Source organism: Pempheris klunzingeri, chromosome 11 (genome assembly GCF_042242105.1).
Source record: "Pempheris klunzingeri isolate RE-2024b chromosome 11, fPemKlu1.hap1, whole genome shotgun sequence".
Classification (NCBI taxonomy): domain Eukaryota; kingdom Metazoa; phylum Chordata; class Actinopteri; order Acropomatiformes; family Pempheridae; genus Pempheris; species Pempheris klunzingeri.
This window is the reverse complement of record NC_092022.1, coordinates 20,053,248-20,071,646: the sequence shown is the minus strand read 5'-3', so window position 1 is coordinate 20,071,646 and position 18,399 is coordinate 20,053,248. Positions and strand designations below refer to the sequence as shown.

At 42.9% G+C, this 18,399-nt stretch overlaps 2 protein-coding genes across 4 annotated transcripts; one reads left to right on the top strand and one right to left on the bottom strand.

The window, feature by feature from the left end:
- Nucleotides 1–2,519: 2,519 nt before the first annotated feature.
- Nucleotides 2,520–10,073, bottom strand: ptpn1 (protein tyrosine phosphatase non-receptor type 1). Its single transcript, XM_070838872.1, has 9 exons — nt 9,671–10,073; nt 8,963–9,053; nt 7,541–7,641; nt 6,913–7,011; nt 6,649–6,786; nt 6,354–6,563; nt 6,027–6,188; nt 5,686–5,846; nt 2,520–4,695 (listed from the first exon to the last, which is right to left on the bottom strand). Exons 1-9 carry the CDS (start codon nt 9,725–9,727, stop codon nt 4,398–4,400), a joined length of 1,317 nt encoding a protein of 438 aa, XP_070694973.1. The 5' UTR covers nt 9,728–10,073; the 3' UTR covers nt 2,520–4,397.
- A 187-nt stretch (nt 10,074–10,260) lies between these two features.
- Nucleotides 10,261–17,462, top strand: LOC139209232 (kelch-like protein 12). 3 transcript variants are annotated; one of them, XM_070838869.1, is made up of 13 exons: nt 10,261–10,543; nt 10,643–10,753; nt 11,271–11,497; nt 11,648–11,801; nt 12,576–12,793; nt 13,552–13,701; nt 13,825–13,939; nt 14,046–14,152; nt 14,238–14,433; nt 14,533–14,691; nt 15,095–15,193; nt 15,282–15,468; nt 16,432–17,462. In XM_070838869.1, the coding sequence occupies exons 2-13, from the start codon at nt 10,696–10,698 to the stop codon at nt 16,556–16,558; spliced, it is 1,797 nt and encodes a 598-aa protein (XP_070694970.1). In that variant the 5' UTR covers nt 10,261–10,543; nt 10,643–10,695; the 3' UTR covers nt 16,559–17,462. The 3 variants fall into 3 exon arrangements, with proteins under 3 accessions (XP_070694970.1, XP_070694971.1, XP_070694969.1); XM_070838870.1 differs by lacking the exon at nt 10,643–10,753; XM_070838868.1 differs by having other exon boundaries at nt 10,261–10,753.
- Nucleotides 17,463–18,399: the final 937 nt, after the last annotated feature.

Below are 18,399 nucleotides of genomic sequence, written 5' to 3'. Positions count from 1 at the left end.
ACTCACACTTCCTGGTATCAAGCTTCCATTGTACTGCACTGGCATGTGTGTGTGGTGACTCAGACTTTGCAGAGTCACACTTGGAAAGATCTGACTCCCATCGCATTCAGGAATTTCCTGATCCTTGCTCGGCTCCCTGCGAAAAATGATCTGCAGCCAACAAAAGAGACTCACAGTCAAAGATCGGCCCGCCCACCCTCACAGCTGGCCAGCTATTGGGAAGTTCCAGGTTAATAACTAAACTGAGGACACATGCTGAAAGAGTCAGCAAGGCAGGGCAGATATCCTTTTTGGTCGATTGTGAATGTGGAGTCAGCACTGTGCACAATTTGGCTGAGTAAGGAGGCACTGTAGGATCACCCAGAATGCACTTTTGACATTTGACCAAGTCGCTTTTCTCAGAGCTGCCGAAATGTAAAAAAAATTTCACACCAAAATCATAAACATAAAAATGCGTAGGCCTGGTAGATGACATACTTAGATACAACATACACTCAAAATGACATTTAACTCATTTATAATTAAGTAAAGAAATGACAAAATTAGCCACCACAAACGACGTGAGTCATGACAGCCGTGTCAGATCAGATCAGACGCTCTGAAGCTGCAGTAGAAACAATTGTTGCTTCAAAATGACTTCCGGTGTTTGGTCACACCTTGATTGTAGTTTTCCTACAGCAGATGAGTTCAGCGTGTTCCATCTTGCCTGCTCGCTTGACGTCAGCAAAGCGGTGTTTGGGAGTGCTATTACTCTGTTTAAGTTGCATTCCTGTACATCACGTACCAGTGCCTGCCTCTTATTTCGCAAACAGGAAGTCCTCGCCAAGACTGTTGCCAAATCATCTGCACTACAACAGTGTGGTGGGATTTACTCAAGCCTCAAAACACGTTCTTTCTTTCTTTAGTGGTCTTTACACTAACAGGAACCTGAACTCATTCTTCGGCTGTGTTTAGTGGAACAGTTTGAACATCAGCCTTAACATTTTGTGTGCCTGTGCATTAAAAAGGAACTGGCTGCGTTTTCTCAACAGACTGTTGTGAAACAATTTTATATCAGTAACAGCTGTGATGAGAGTGGCCAGAATAGATAATAGATGGAATTTAGTGTTTGGGAAAGTAAAGAACATTTTTCTCATGTAGTTAAAAGCAATTTGAATTTAAAAAAGAAAAAAGAGGGATATTTGAGGCATGCAGCACCACTGTCCCCTTAAAAACTGACGGCAGAGTACATTCTGCCAATAGAAGAACATTCCTGACTCCAGTTCAGTGTAAATAAAAAGATAATTGATGAGCAAACCCAAGTTCGATACAGAAAACAGGAAAGAGTGGGCTGCAACAAAAAGCCAAGGCTCTGTATTTATGGAGAGAAGTGGTGAGGAACCAGCAACTTTCACAGTCCCACAGAGCCACCTGGTGGTGTTAAAACCCTCCAGTCAGCCCCTCTGGAAGCACACAGCTACAAGCACTCATGATGTTAAATACATTTCCTGAAACAACTAGAGCACAAAAGAGCTGCTCTGATTGGAGATTTTGGCACCTTTCATAAGCTGTAACTAATAGCTTCACTAAGTCAGACTTATTAACAGTTGATAAAGACAACTTATAAGATGCCTCGTCAAAGTGGTGTCAATATTTCTGAACCCTCAGATGTGGTTAGTTTTGTTTACGACGTACAGCAGCGTTTCACTGATCAATGACTGTTATTAGTTATTAGAACCAGGAGGTGTAAGCACATTACTCCTCTTTGTCTGTGAAGCAGTTCAAACAGCCAACGCCACTCACATGTCTGAACCAAACACAGTGAAGCTGCTTTTGATAACTGCAATCAATCTTTAGTCAAAATTAAACTCTGCTGGTCTCCTTTGCCCTTGCTTGATTGATTGACTGATTGATTCCTCTGCTGCACTTTCATGTGCATTGTAGGATTTGGGGCAACTTAATGAACTGCGCTGTTAACTACTTTCAGGCCTATCATTTTAAGTCTTACTGCGTTTCATTTAATGTTAATGTTTAATTTAATGTTCTTAAGAAATTCTATTGTTTTTCCCCCCACTTCATTTAAAGCACTTTCAATTGTTTCCGTTTCTGTTTTAGAGAGCCCTGCCTTTCCAACCAACCTAACAGTAGCTGTATTAGTCAAGTCAGACTAAAATAATTTTTGATTCAGAGTTTGTGACTATGAGACACTTTGATCAGTTGTGACATGTTAATTTTAATGTCTGATTACAGGCAACTTGTGATGACAAACTGAAAAGTGGGAAAAACTTCAACATCTGCACCTTATGGTCACAGAAGAATAAACCTAAACATCTGGAAGCACAGAAATGATTTACTACTACTTCAAAACAAAGAGCTGATTTTTACGGTAAGACAAATGAGCCTTTGTACTCGTATAACCGACCCAACAATGAGATAAAAACACAGGGATGTGTGACCTTTTATTACCACAGTCATTGTTCAGAACTAAGACTGAGAATGAGGTTATAGATGTGAATCTGTTCTAAAAACCAGAACAAATCAACAGTAGACTTTTTTCGTTTATTTAAAAAGGAAAACAACAAATGTAAATAAAAAAATACATGTTTTTGACCTCAGCATGAGTATAGAAAAACAGGAAAACCTGGTGCAATGGCTGCACAGGTGCTGAGATTTAATCCCTTGCTAAAGCAGAACAAAAAAAACAAAAACAAAAAAACTCAGCACACTGAAACCTGATTTGAAAAAAATATATATATCTAATAAGAGTGTGTCCTTGGGGAGGACATTTATACATTCTAAAGAAAGATACAGCTGTCGGACTCGAACTTTGTCGAGTCATAAAGGTAAACTGAATGCTAGCAGCTTAGCTAATCTCTTTTTAGGACAAACCTGTTGATTCACAAATGCAACATGCTAAAAAAAAAAAAAAAAAAAAAAAAAAAACAAATTCTAAAAAACGTGATAATATAAAACAATATTGCCAGCTCAGGGCCATGCCATGATACAATGGATCATCACTACAGTGTATTGTTTCTATCCCTGTGCTGGTGTTTGATTTTTGGTTTGTTCAAAATCCCTGCTTCCCTGTTCAAATTGAGTTTGATAAAGTAACGGGTGACACATGTTCAGTGTTTGTATTGCTGGCGAAAAGAGTTGGATGGTAGCAACTTTGTGTCTCGTTAAGTTGGCATCCCTGAGCCCAACTCCACTGACTGAACGCACACCACTTTCCAACGCATTTAAGTGTCGGAAAGGCGTTCGGTTCTCCCAAACAATAACTGAGCAAAAGCAAGGTGTTATAACCTTATTTTCAAAAAAAATCTCAAGATGTCAAGATTCCCATGTCACCCTGTCCGTGCACCATTTTGTTTCTAAAAAAGACTTTTCGGTGTCACTGCTGAGCCACCAGGGATAGAAAACGCAGAGGGAATCACAACCCAACCCTACATCTCACATTTGATGTACTGTAAATGTTAGAAGATTTCTCATGGAGTAGATTTAACTCAAGCATCAGTAGAAAGCTCCGCTAACTACCACTCTCGCAAACGTACATACACAAACACACATTAAAATAATTAAAAAAAGAAAGAAAAACATACACACACACACAAAAATAAAATTAAAAAAAAGAAAAACATACATACACACACACACACTGTATGTACTCAACTAGCATGCCTCCTACAGCCCTGCACAGGCCACCAGTGAGGACAGATAACAATGCCCACCCAAGCATGCATCTCTCATCTAGTGGGCACAGGGATGCTTCCGTCTTTCTTTCACACATTTCACCTGACTGTTTGGTTTAATATTGACTAATAAAAAAAGAACAAAATATTTTCTTAAAATGTCGACCTTACTGGCCTATTTACAGACAGGCTGGTCAAAATCTGGCTCTGTGATTTCTGATCCATTTGTGTGAGCAAAACAAAGTGAAATCCTAACGGACACTTTAGTAAAGGGTGAAACGGAAGAACGCACACGTTTAAGAGAGGAGACGCGTGTAAAATGGGCTGACAGACCATTCATCCTGGTTCACAGAGCAGGGGAGCTAAAACAAACCCTTTCCTCTACATACCACCATATGTTTTGTCTGCTGAGTCTACATTTAAAGTCGGCACGCGTGTTTGGGTTGTGACACCTGAAAAACTGAGGCCCTGAGCATCCATAATGACTTACTGAAAGAACGTTTGGGTGGGTGATGAGGATTTGGCAGGCTGTTCTTCTTAGGCAGCCAAGCCCTCGCACTGCATTTGGAAAATAAATGAGTGAACCTGAATCTGCTGAAGTCTGAATAATCCACTCACTCGCGGAGTGAACCCAGAGAGTCGAAGCAGGTTGACTGGCCAGCTCAGTCCACTTTGCAACATCAGTGGAGAGACAAGGGGGGGGACACAAAGAAGGAGGAAGGACAGACATCAGTGGAAATAGGCTCGATAACAGACATAAGCACTGAGAGCCAGTGCCGTGCACAGGCACACGTTGGTTAGTAGAGGGGACCAAGTCCCCGGCACAGGAGAGCTCTCCTTTGGCTGCCCCACTCCCTCGGGCAGCTCCTGCTCCTTGGCCTCGTGCTGCGGCTGCTGCTGGGATTTGGTTGGAGCTTTGGAGGTATGGTCTTGGATTCCCATGTGACCATCGAGCTGATCAGCATCATCGGGAGGAGGCTGGGGGGCAGCAATGTTCCTCTTTCGCAGCTCCGACTCTTGTGAGGACCTGAATGAGGACAGAATGTAAGAGAGTGGATTAAACCCACTACAGTAAAATGGGTGAAACCACACAAACTTATTTTTGCAGAGATCAGTTTTTAGTAATGGGAATTACTTAAACCATATTTTCAGCACAACTTCCAGACACAGGAAGTTATGCAACAGCTCGTGATGCTCCAGTGATTTTCTGTTCACATGGTCGATTGCCTTTGATAAGACAGCACTAAAGATTTTTCCCAGCAGCTGATTTTCACATTACGAAAACCTTTACTGGTGGAAGTTTAAGTTTAAAAGGGCAAGCGTCTGGTTGGGGTTCCATTTGGCTCACAAAACTTAAATCCACAGCTCTGAGTGGCACAAAATATCATGTGTACCAACAGAACGAAATCGACTAATAAACACTTTTTTCACACAGTTCGTCTTGGCTGAACAGAAAAAAAAATCTGCAGCGTCTCTGCCGAGACTTAAAAGCTTAGCAAAGTTTAGCAGTTTCACCTGCTACTGTTTAATAATCAGCGGTTTGATTCAGCGCTACTCATGACCTCCTGTACTCCATTAAAGTGTGCTTCCCTGCCCTTAACACTATGCAACTAGTGGCATGCTGGCACGGCCAAATAAGCTATAGGTTTAGCTGGATTCAAGTTCTTCATTTGTCATGTGCACAACAGAGTAGAGTGAAACAGTCAGTGGCGAGAAAATTCTTAATTCTGGGGCTCCCTCCAAAAATGTTCAATAGGATGTATATAAAAATCATGCCAGTTAAGATTACCGACGAGAATTGATGACATAAAACAATTAAAGTGCAATTAAAGTTAAAAGATAAGAAAAAAATGTAATATATATATACACAACACAAAAGTAAATATATCATATACATATAAAATATAACAATACTGTGGCAGGCAGGTGGACTTAATCCTGTTCTGAAAACAGTTCAAACTAACGACGACAGATAAAGTGAAACTAAATCTTTCAGAGGGATTATTTGGATGATTACCCCAGACTGTGGCTCTCCATCCGCTGGATGATCGCATCATTTTTAGGGAAAAAGGAAGGCTGAACTTTGCCGTTGTGTGGGTCTCTGGGAGGAGGAAGGGGAGGAGGAGGGGTGAACTCTGGAGGATCATCTTCTTCGTTAGAGAGCTCTTTCCACGACTCCTGGAGAAACAACAATGTCCCCTTGAGTATGTGCGAACATACTTCACATGAAATCAAGACAAAGCAGTACTTTTGTTTTTAATTCTCATAGCAGATGAAGAATATTCTTCTGAAATGAAGGCACGCAGCGTGAAATCTGAACCTGAAGAACACAGAGCAGAATAAAGAGGAAGGACTCGCCTGCAGAGATGTGTCTCCCTTGATGTACTTGGCACCTTCAATGACAGCAAGGTAGGAGAAACGGAGCTGATCTGCTGTCTGAATCAAGCCCATTCGATAGCGCCGCATCTCCAGCAGCACATCGCGAATACGCACTGTAGACGGGTCCTTGCGGATGGACATCTACACACAAATGGCAGCACATAACAGTCTTGGCTGAGAACTCAAACTTCAGCTTCCACATATAACTGTAAGAGAGCTGTGGAGTTAAGTGTCAGCTAATTTCCTGGTATACGAGATAAACTCTGCCAACGTCATGATTTCTCACTAACAGAGCTCTGTACGAACCAATAAGAGGCAGGTGTCCACTAAACAAAAGGTCCCAGAGCGTCCGATGCCGGCGCTGCAGTGCACCACCACCGGCCCGTGGTCCGAATTCAGACAGCCCGACTCTCGCACCTTGAACAGGAAGTTCAGGAAGGAGGCAGGAGACTCTGGTACCCCAAAGTCAGGCCAGGTGGTGTAGTGAAAGTGTAAAATCTCACGAGTCTCTTGAGTCTGTAAAGGGAGATCAGAGGCACAGACATATTGGTACATACAGGAAGAACCAAAAGGCAGAAGAGGCCAGCAAAAAAGAACTTACAGAAAGATTTTCCAACTCCAGCTGACGGACTGTGTAGTAAGACTTGATGTCTTCTGAGATCAGGGTAAGCTTGAAATTGGTGTCTCCAAAGACAGCATCTTTCTCTTCTCTCTGTGGCCAATACTGGGCGCATTTAACCTAAAACCAAGCAAAGAAGCAACGAAAAGTATTAAAGAGAGAAGAGCAGTGAGGTCACTGAGGCAAACACACTAACACCGTCTCACAGTAAGACGTTACACTGTGAGGAAAGACACGGCTGCTTACAGATCCCTTCTCTATGACTCGGTTCAGCATCACTACGCCGCGGGTCCTCTGCTCCCACACCATCTCCCAGAAGTTGCCACATGTGTTTGGAAGGGGTCCCTGAAAGAGAGCGAGTGCTGTATTACAACACTGGATTTTATTCACAACTGAATAAGAACAGCGCAGGGTTAAGTGCCTTCATTTATCTTCTCCTGTGAGGATGGCATTATATATATTACTAGACTTTCCATTGATTATTTTGTAATTCCTTGTCTGTTTATACACCAACCTCCACTTTATGACTGCCAGCAGGAGGAGATATAGACAAATACACTAATAAACACTTATATCTGCAAACAATTACATTATAGTATTTTATGAGCCATTTATTAAATATTTACACAAGAAGTTGACATTGTATTAGGTGCACCTTGCTACAAACCAACAGTCTGGCAATAAATCCTTCCCTCATGAAGGTTATGATGTTTAGTGTTTGATGAAACTGTTTCAGAGTGGTGTTGATTCAACATGTGAGGATTTCGATTGTGGTGCAGTTTAACTGTATTGAGCCATATTGACCAATGTTTCTATTATTTTGTCTACCCCCATGTTTATCTTTGTAGACAGGTGAAATCTCTCTGTCTCTTACCTGAGTGAGAATGTAGTTCCTCTGTGCCTCTTCTGCTGTTATCAGGCTGGCATTAATGTAGTCATTCGTACCCAGCTGCAGACATATTCTGCTGTGGTCAACTGGGGGGGGAGAAAAAAAGAATCATGAAAATACACTCGTGTGTTTTTATCCCAGGAGACTACAAGTGCAACTCTCAGACTAGCACAGCTGCTGGAACACATGACAAGTCGGTCTTTGAACAAAACACGGGCGTTAGCGCTCGGCTTAAACACTGAGATGCTTTCACTTGATATCCAGCCGAAGAGCAGCTCAGTTAAAAAGTAAACAGCGAGAACGGGTTTCAGGTTACTGATTTTCACATCTTGTTAAAAGTGAGTAAGAAACACGCTTGATGGCATATACAGTAACTATTTGCAAGCCGGTCTGCGCAATTTGCATAGCTTATTCAGTGTGAAAGAGAGGAAACCACACATTCAGCTGTTGGGTTGGGACGGTACTGAAAAACATTTTACTGAAAAATAAGCAACTACAATATACGGCAACCAGTTATTCTCACATGAAAAGATACATCTGTGGTCAAATGCAGCGTGTCAGTGAGGACAGCAGAACAGTAGAAGATATAAATAATAACTACATTTATATGTTGCTTTGAAGAATACAGTGTGTGGCTAGAAGCAGAGAAAATAACGTGAAGCATCTTTAAAATCAAACTTAAAATGCACTCTGATAATCTGAATAATCTGATGTGTGTATAGATCAACTCTAACTTCTTCAGTGCTAGGACTGATTGTTGTGATTCTTCTCTCCCGAACTGTCACTGCAACCTTCCTGTGCACTATTGCTTTTAATTATTTGGCATTTTGGTGTGCCGTTGTGTCGGGTGCAGGGGGAAATAAGCAGTCGATTTACACTGATGTGGTTAAACGTCGATATTGATTAATGCGCGCCTTCCCCTGTAAATAAACACAATAAAAATGAACCTACACGGAGAATATAAGATACTATCCAGACAGAAGATTAGATAAAAGCCAGCCTAAACAAATGGGTTTCAGAGGAGGACTGTTAGATTGCCAGGCTCATGTGGCCTCACCTCCATGTACGTATAAGTCTACCGACACCTTCAACAAACACAGAAATAAATCCATTGAGGACAAGAGTTAGGAATTGGAAGTCACATCCTTTAAATTACGTCTGTCCGTCCGCAGTGATGCAATGCTCTGCCTATTGTGTAATACTGATGTCATGTCATTTCTAATGATTATTATTACAACACTTGGACCTGAGGTCAAACAGCAGGAAGTCATAGATAAACCATGGATGACTCTCAGCTGTGGAAGACCCTGACTCTCACCCTAAGCGTCTACAGAGCCGTCAGCGACTTAAAGGAATATTTTAAATGTTTTACACTGTTACGTCCAGTGCATTCAAGGAGCAACTTACATGGGCTGACATCTCGGTAACGATTCCGATTCTTGTTTTCTGGTAATTTGGCAACCTTGCATGGGAGTTCACATGACTGCTGACGAATCTCCTGTGACAGAATGATTAATAAAAGAAAAAACAGCAATACATTACCATTTCATTTACATCACATTAGAGGCCTGATGCAACACGGATGATGCAGGATGAGTCTGCACGGCTGTTGTGTGCAGGATCTAAGCATGAACAGAGGATTTTTAACATGCAAGAGCTGTTCCTTCTTTCATTCAACTCTGGGGAAAATACACCATCTGTCAACTGCTCTTACTGCTAAATGTTATATGACAACTCCCTTAAAGTGTATGTAGTATAAGTATGGTAATATCAGCTGATTCACACTGTATTTGATGGATATTTTGTGCAAGAAACTATGCCATTAAGAAGTTGATGAGCTGAAATACTAATGCCAAAGCCCGTGCAACACAAAGTGAAATCAGACACTAAACTGAAGCATTTGGATGCAGCAGATTTAGTGCTGTGGGGCTCGCCTCAGACCCAGGCAGACACATCAATCATCGGGTTGGTCCGAGCGGGCGGAACACGGACTATAAACCTACAGAAATGGTCGCCAGGCTGCTGCAGACTCACCGTGCATTAGCCTTCATTTGGCCTAAAAGAAGCAGCTTCACCGGCAGCCCCTTCCCACCTTGGTTTGCCCGCAGGTCTTACCTGATAAACGGCGCTCCAACTCCCGTTTTCGTCGATTTCCCGAAACTCTGCTTCCATCGCTGACCGTCCAGCCTCCACTCCTCCGTCTCCTTCTCCCAGCGCGGACAGCCGCAGCTCCCCGGCGATCAGACAGCGTGTGAGGCTTCTCTGTAACAGCGTCCGGCAGTGGCTGCCTACCTTTCCGCCGCTCTTCAGTAAAGCTCGGTGGGGCAGCGCACAGTAGATTACCGTGTCACCGTCTCTCGGCCTGGGCTTAGCGGAAACACGCCGCTGGCTCCTCCTACACGGTTTTGCTGCCGTCCTCGGGTGGCTAAAAAAGAGCAGAATGTCTTTTTTAAAGGCCAAAATACTCCGCCGCGGATTCTCCGGGTGAGAAGCGTGATTAGTGAGCCCTCACCAGACCAGGAAGTGTAACTTTGTCAGTGTGGGAGAGTCACTTTACCTCCTCGACGGCGGCTGTAGCGACGGAGCAGCGAGGACGCGCGGAAGGCATCTTGTTTCTGGAACGCAGCGAGCGTACGGCACCGGGAGCGCGCACGTACGCTCACGTAAGGGTCTGTTTACGTCCAATCTGTGGAGTCTGCTGCTGCTGTGACCTGCTGCAGTTTAGTCAACGAGATATTCTAGCTGGTTAAAACTCGTGCTGGGGTTGATATGAGATTATTTTGAAATCTCACACACATATATGTCCTCACGGAGGCCGCGCGTAGTGTGACCTAGCAGGGGCCATCATGGATGAGGTGTAGTTCAGTGTCTTTCTCCACACAAGTGTGACTGACAGCAAGGACTGGGACAAGGGACTTTGGTGCTACTAACGTTAGCTAGCGACGCAACTTAGCTAAACGCTTTGATTCAGCCTTACTGCAGCGACAGGTATTATGTAAATTCTTGACAAGTTCTTCTGTGTGTGTCGCTTCATGTGTTGTCTCCCTCTGGCCACCAGCTCACTTTGTATGGCTGTGTTTTCCCTAGTTGTTGTCTAGCGTTGGCGTTAGCCCTCAGCTGTCGTTGGCTGCTGCTTGCTAATGTGTAGCTATAGTTATTGCCTCCCAGTGGTGGAAAAAGTATTCAAATCTTTTAACGGTAAGTTGCATGAGCTATACCACAATGCAAAATGACTCTAATCAAAGTTTTAAGAAATATAATATAATATCACTAAGGAGACACTCAAATATTAGCGAACATGTCAAATTCAAAGTCCTGTTACAGAAAAAAAACGACCTCTCATTGCTTTTTAGTAGTTTAGCTCACGTTGTGCACGATGAATCTTAATCTGCTGACTAAACCTACATGACACATGACATAAATTAGTACATAGCATAATATCCACCTCTAACATGCAGTGAAAACCTCACAAACTGGACACACTCAAGCTAAATACAAATGCCTTTAGACGTTACTTGAATGTTCTTAACATCTTTATTTCTCCGGCTTTCCATCACACACAAATAGCATCACATATACATGGTTTCTGTCACTACGCAATGTATAGACTTCTCACAACCATTTAACACTCACTCACCTAATGATAACGCGTATACTAAGATAGAGCTGTATGGACCAATGATGTAGTGAAGGCTGATGTGTCTGTCTGTTTTAGATTCCTGGAGTAGTTTGAGATCCTTGAGAGACTCTCCAAGCAGCATGGCTCCCAAGGACATCATGACCAATTCCCATGCCAAATCCATCCTCAATGCCATGAACTCTCTTCGCAAGAGCAACACACTCTGCGATATCACTCTAAGGGTGGAGAACACAGATTTTCCCGCTCATCGGATTGTCCTGGCCGCCTGCAGCGACTACTTTTGTGCCATGTTCACCAGTGAGGTAACGCTAAAAATACTGGAGGTGTTGAATTTACCAAAGAAGACACCGCTGACAAGACAATCACAAGACTTGCTTTAGGATAATGCCCAATGCTTGTAACTAATCCCTAAATGATATGTTTCTTGTCATTACACCTGACACCCTCTTCAGCTTGCAGAGAAGGGGAAGTCTTTTGTCGACATCCAGGGGCTCACTGCATCGACGATGGAGATCCTGTTGGACTTTGTCTACACAGAGACCGTGCTAGTCACCGTGGAGAACGTACAGGAGCTGCTCCCTGCTGCGTGCTTGCTGCAGCTCAAAGGTACGTCTAGGATCGCCTGCTGTCCCTTGATTTGAAAAGTGTGTGCTTAAGCCAGTTGATATCGTTGAGTATAGGCGGTCGGTGTCTGCAGGTCTTGAAAAAATCTTAAAAAGCCTTGAATTCCATTTCCTCTAAAAAGGCCTCGGTGGGTATTTAATCTCAGATCTTTTCTTTTTCCCATCGTAGGCTGTAATGTTGGTTATATATTGTTTTTGTATCTGATTGCAGGCTGTTAGGAGACGTTATATCCATGTACAAACAAAAACAGGGAGTGTTGCGATAGTGGTTTGTGGCTTGTGAGAGTTTCAGTCTATGCCGTCAGACCGGCTGCAAATACTGACACTACTGCTGCAGTTGCTGGAAGCTCATTGTCAATTGGCAAATTGTCAATCCATTTATCCAGTTTATGCCGTTTACCCAAGTCTAGGTCTCGTTAATTTAATCAGTCAACTCAGGAGTTATTGTTAAATACAGCTGGGAAGTGGTGAAAATATATGAAATAGTGACAAATAATTCAAGGCCACATCATCCATAGTGCTTTTCCATCACACTCTCATACTTTGGCCACTATGATTGTCAAACAGATATTAAATTGCAATCTACGTTGGATTAAAAAGGACTTAAATTTAACCGAGTGAATACTGCAGAAACCCAGAGGCAAGACATGGCACCACTTTTCAAATGAAATAACTTTGGCTTTTGTAAATTAAGGGTGGTTGAGTGACATGAGATCGATACGTGTGTCTGTACAAATTGTATCTTTGTTTTCCTCAGGGGTGAAAAGAGCATGTTGTGATTTTTTGGAGAGTCAGCTTGATCCCTCCAACTGTCTGGGTATTCGTGACTTTGCCGAAACTCACAATTGCCTTGACCTGATGCAGGCGGCCGAGCTCTTTTCGCAGAAGCATTTCTCCGAGGTGGTTCAGCATGAGGAGTTCATGCTGCTCAGCCAGACAGAAGTTGAAAAGCTTATAAAATGTGATGAGATCCAGGTAGGAAAATGACATGAGCCCTTTTGCTGTTGGTTGCTTGATATTTGCTGAATACCATAGATAGCTAATGGTACTTAGCAGGTGTAAAGGTGCCTAAAAAGCAACTTGACTAAAATAGCATACTGAGCTTGACTTTCACAGCTTTCTTATTGTCTGTTAAACACCTGAGTGTGCAAAGAGAAAAGCAAGTACCAACCTGCTGTAATCTCAGCCAGTGGGCCACCCCAGTTCTACTCACCTGCGCAGATTGGGCTGACAATGAAATTGCAGAGAAGAAAACCTGATTTAAGTTTGCCTTTGTGCTCAGGAAATTCCTCTTCCCAACCACATGCCTTGCTATGTGAAAACACAGTTATTACCAAGTAAAGATTTATAGATCATCAATGCTCTCAAATGGTTCCTCCTGTCATTTTTGTTGTCTTCCAAATAAAACTAGACCATGCATGTAAATCACAGTCACGCATAATGATAATTTGCCCTCAGAAAAAATCTTCTCTCTTTGTGTCGTCTTTCTCATGTGAGGACTTTATGATTTTTCTTTTAGCAGACTGACTTGTTGCGCCCGTCTTTACAGTTACAAAAATAATTAATCATTGATAATAGTTACAGATTGACGGCTTCGCTAGAGTGGTTGCATCCACTAATGAATATTGCACAGCATCATTAACTGCAGTTGACAGTAATTGTTTGATTAATGGGAGTTTACTCTTGTTAATGTAGCTGTAATTCTTCTCACTGTATCTGCTGTCTGAATGTAGGTGGATTCGGAGGAGCCTGTCTTTGAAGCCGTGTTAAACTGGGTCAAACACAACCGAAAAGAGCGAGAGCCCTACCTGCCCGACATGCTCGAGTTTGTTCGACTGCCGCTCCTGACCCCCCGCTACATTACAGATGTCATTGATGCTGAGGTGAGCCCAGCAACACACAGCAGGTTGTTGTGTAATCATACGCCAAGCTTTCAATAAAGGATTATGTGTTGAAGTATTTATCACAGTCACCACTGTAATTAAGCAAGCTTTGACACGTTTTAGCCCCTCATTCGGTGTAGCCTGCCATGTCGAGACCTCGTTGATGAAGCCAAGAAATTCCACTTAAGACCGGAGCTGAGGAGTGAGATGCAAGGCCCACGCACACAAGCTAGATTAGGTAGGAATCCTGTTTTTAATAGCAGCTAAGCCAAATCCATGTCTCCTGTACGCCTGCTTTGTAATCACACACACTGATAATAAAAGTGTTTTCTGGGTCTTTTCAGGTGCCAAAGAAGTCTTGTTGGTTATCGGTGGGTTTGGCAGCCAACAATCACCAATAGACATAGTTGAGAAATATGATCCAAAAACACAAGAATGGAGCTTCCTCCCTGTAAGTATTTAAAACAGTCTTATGATTTTTTTTTTAATGTAACCCCAGGTGATTTTGCTAATACAGGCAGGTAATTTTTATGCAGAACATTGCCCGGAAAAGGCGCTACGTCGCCACAGTTTCTCTCCACGATCGAGTTTATGTGATCGGAGGCTACGACGGCCGGTCGAGGCTCAGCTCTGTGGAGTGCCTGGACTACACAGCGGATGAGGACGGCATTTGGTACACCGTCGCCACCATGAATGTGCGCAGAGGTCTCGCAGGAGCCACAACGCTCGGAGGTGAGCGAGCTCCCGTGCCCCGTGAATGTTTTCTCCTCTGCCAGAAAAGTGTACAATAACGATTTTCCACTTTTTCCCATCTTATTTGGCTCTCGATAGACATGATTTATGTTGCCGGTGGCTTCGATGGCAGCCGACGTCATACCAGCATGGAGCGGTATGACCCAAATATCGACCAGTGGAGCATGCTGGGAGATATGCAGACAGCTAGAGAAGGAGCCGGTCTGGTGGTGGCCAGTGGACTAATATACTGCCTAGGTACCCACGCGTCAATCTTTAATAACTTTGACACATATTATAGTCATATTAGGGCTGCAATATGTGGTTATTTTCTTGATTAATCGGTTCATAGTTTGGTTTATAAATGTCAGAAAAAGCGGAAAGTGCCCAACAACATTCCCTGTAGGAAGAGCACAATTTTCTCATTTTGTGCCACCAATCCTCCAGAATCCAAAGATATTCCAACTGCCATCACAGAAGATGAATAAAAACAAAATCCTAACAAATGAAAAGTTGTAATGAGGGAACGTTTGTCAGTTATGCTCAAGAAACGACATAAACGACATAAACAATGAATTTGATTTATCAGGATAGCTGTTAATTGTCTTTCAGTCGATTGGTTTTAATCACAGCAGCTCATTTCTCTGATATTTCCCCACAGGTGGATACGACGGGCTGAACATCCTGAATTCAGTGGAGCGGTATGACCCACATACAGGCCACTGGACAAGCGTTACACCCATGGCCACCAAGCGATCAGGTGGGTAAGACAACGGAACAAAGTCCATTATTACAGCTAGCTGTGGGTCTTATTGTTTATCTGAGACTTTCCTACTGTTTTTCCTCAGGGGCTGGTGTGGCTTTACTCAATGACCACATCTATGTTGTGGGAGGCTTTGACGGAGTTTCACACCTCGACTCTGTTGAGGTCTACAACATCAGAACAGACTATTGGACGACTGTAGCCAGTATGACCACTCCTCGCTGCTACGTAGGAGCAACTGTTCTCCGAGGACGTCTCTACGCCATCGCCGGGTAAGAGAGAGTTTCCTAACACCTTCTCTCTGTGACAGTGGGGTCAGAATAGGAAGTTTATTTTAGTACAACACTCACATATCACATGTATGTTAACAGACGTGTTGGTCGCTGTAATCATCCCTCTCCTCCACACTGGCCGTGAAAGTGATACCCTCATAGCATGACTGAACTGTAAGAAACCAGGAACAAAATCCACAGTTCTTGTTCTGCAAAAATGCCTCACTTGGTTTGTATAACTCAAGTCCCTTTCACACACGCACTGTGACCCTGAACTTATCCAGACATCAGCTGGAGGGGCTACATGTGAGAACACGAATGTCCGAATCAGCTGGAAGGGACATCAAACAGACTCTACCCCCCCCAGCTCCCCAGTACAGAGTCCAGGTAATGTCCGGCTGAGCCCAAGTGTGAACAGAGCAGGTCACTGTCCAGAGAACTCACAGCGAGCGAGTGGGCCTGTCGATGACATTTTTATCATGTGATTGGCGCAAAACCAGAAGAATACAAACATTGGCACTGTTTCCTGTCTTTTGTTGATTCTGCGAACATGTCAGACAGACAAAAGCTACACGTGTCTTCTAAGTCTCTACCTTAAGTAATATATCTGTTTCATATTGTTGAATTAACTTATTATTTATGTGTGGTTATCAGGCAAGTTATCACATGGATTATAATTGTGGCACATCGTTGGCGTCTGACCTGGAGTCGCTACAGTGTTTCTGTCAGTGGTTCCTTTACACTCTGCTAGCTGACACGTACCTCAGGTCTCCATGGTACAAATGCACAAAGGGCACTGTAGTGTGAGGTGTAACTAATTAACTTTGGATTGAACTTGTGTTCAGCTGGTACAACAGGCTGCTGCACTGCAGTGACATGACCTCGTTGAAAATTAGAGTGTAGAGCAGAGCTGGCTGGTCAAAACTCTCAGTTCCTCTCCATTTGTCTCACATCTCCCTCCAGATACGATGGGAACTCTCTGCTTAGCAGTATTGAATGTTATGACCCGGTTATCGACTCCTGGGAGGTCGTCACCTCGATGGCGACACAGCGGTGTGATGCAGGCGTCTGCGTTCTACGGGAAAAGTGAGCTTCGCCAAGAGAGCCGCAAGAGGAAAAGCGGACAGGAGGACTGGCAGCTAGACTTTGCTAAAATGCCACTAAAACGGAGCCACAAAGGGAGATGTTTGTTCGTCAGTATGCAAATAGGTACTCTCAAATGAATAAGTGCAGCAGTTTGGGCCGCCTCCTCCACTGGATGGTCAGCCCTCCGACTCTTGGACTGTGCAAACAGAGATTCAGCTTCGCCGTGGTAGACGTCACCTCAAAAGAGGCCTCCAAGGAGCCCATCACCACTTGCATGACTCTCTTCGGTGGTACTTGTCGCTGTCGTTACCTGTGAGATTATTTTTTCAGTTTGTCCTCAAAGTGCAATATATTTCTACTCATCGTAAGAAGACATAAGAAGGAGCCGGTGCAGACTCCAGTTGCTGCTATATGCCTTATGACTTTGGCCTACATCAACCAGTGAACATCCATGCTGCCTCCCGTTGACTTTGATGGTAGTCACAGTACATTGGCTTGTTATTGAGTGTACTCATTTGGCATTAATGGGTCAGTAATTCAACCTTTTTTTGTAATTCTTCCTGTAAAACAGTGCTTTTAGATTCAAATCACTTTAATACAAAAGATTTAATACTTATCGTTGCTCTCAGAACATATATACATATATATATATATATATATATATATATATGTGTGTGTATAAAATTAGAGAGAAATATTATTTTAGAAAATGACTGAATCGTACCAGTTGTCTTTGATTATTTCGTCCCTCCATCTGGCACAATGGAAGAATCACAAAGTATTAAGTATGAGGTGCATGTGATTTTTTTTTGTCTCTCCTCAGCTTATAACTCTGGTCATGTACATGTAGGACACAAAGTCATAACATCACTGTTGCCTGGGAAGTGAATAAACACACTGAGAACTGACATGTTTCATCTGTGGTGCATCTTGTCAGTCTGTGAACACCTGCTCCGCCGCACATTCACTTCACGTGTCGTAAAATGAATCAGTGGCACCTTTGGTAAGAAAAAAACTCATCATTCACATTGACAGAGAAAATGTGGAGAATCATCCAGCTGCTCGAATCAGCTTAATGTCTCAGATTCACTGAACTGACACGTCCATTTTATCTCTGTACAACTTAATGTGTCCATTTGAGCATAAGGAAACGGTAAAAACTGAATGTCCGCATGCCGCCACATAGCTGGTTTCACTGTCCGACCTCCCAATAGTATTTTGATAAGATAATAAGTGATGGCTGTATGTTTGTATACTTTTCTTTGTTCAAATACTACTTGCTAGTGTTGTGTCCAGTCTGAAGAATAACACCAAGTTCAGACTTTTCTTCTAGCGTCATCATCTGATTAAATCGTGAATCCTTGCAGTACCTCAGTTTGTGACTGAATACCTGCAAAATGAAAAACATTGCTATCAGCCTCAGTTGTATTTGTGCACACAGATCTTATACTTAAATAAAAGGTTGTAAAAGTACTTTAATACAACTAAAGATTCTACTTAATGTACATAAGTATTATCAGCAAAGTGAAGTGAAAGCATTAAAAGCAGAAGTGCTCCTCCTGCCCCTGTGACAGATAGTGATAAATGATATTGTTACTACTTTAGTGTTGTAGCCGCTCACTGTGGAGTTAGTTTTAGCTGCTTTACACACTGTTGGTATTTCAGTCCTGCAGTTCCCAGTTTAGGGAATGGCACCCTACAAAGGGTCAAGAGGTCAATCTGGGGGATTGTGACATGATAAATGACGCAGCGAAGAAACAAAGAAAGTTCTGCTGCACAAGTTAGAAATGCCACAACTGGCTAAACGCTGCTTTTTAATAAGCGCTCACAGGCCAAATATGTTGA

Excerpts from the sequence above, each read along its gene's own strand:
- ptpn1 (XM_070838872.1), bottom strand. The coding sequence starts at position 9,727 with ATGGAAGCAGAGTTTCGGGAAATCGACGAAAACGGGAGTTGGAGCGCC. Across the intron at positions 5,847-6,026 it reads AGGGAGACACATCTCTGCAG|GAGTCGTGGAAAGAGCTCTC; the intron begins GCGAGTCCTTCC and ends TTGTTTCTCCAG. Across the intron at positions 4,696-5,685 it reads ATGGAGAGCCACAGTCTGGG|GTCCTCACAAGAGTCGGAGC; the intron begins GTAATCATCCAA and ends GTCCTCATTCAG.
- LOC139209232 (XM_070838869.1), top strand. The coding sequence starts at position 10,696 with ATGTGTAGCTATAGTTATTGCCTCCCAGTGGTGGAAAAAGTATTCAAA. Across the intron at positions 12,794-13,551 it reads TAAAATGTGATGAGATCCAG|GTGGATTCGGAGGAGCCTGT; the intron begins GTAGGAAAATGA and ends GTCTGAATGTAG. Across the intron at positions 13,702-13,824 it reads CAGATGTCATTGATGCTGAG|CCCCTCATTCGGTGTAGCCT; the intron begins GTGAGCCCAGCA and ends GACACGTTTTAG.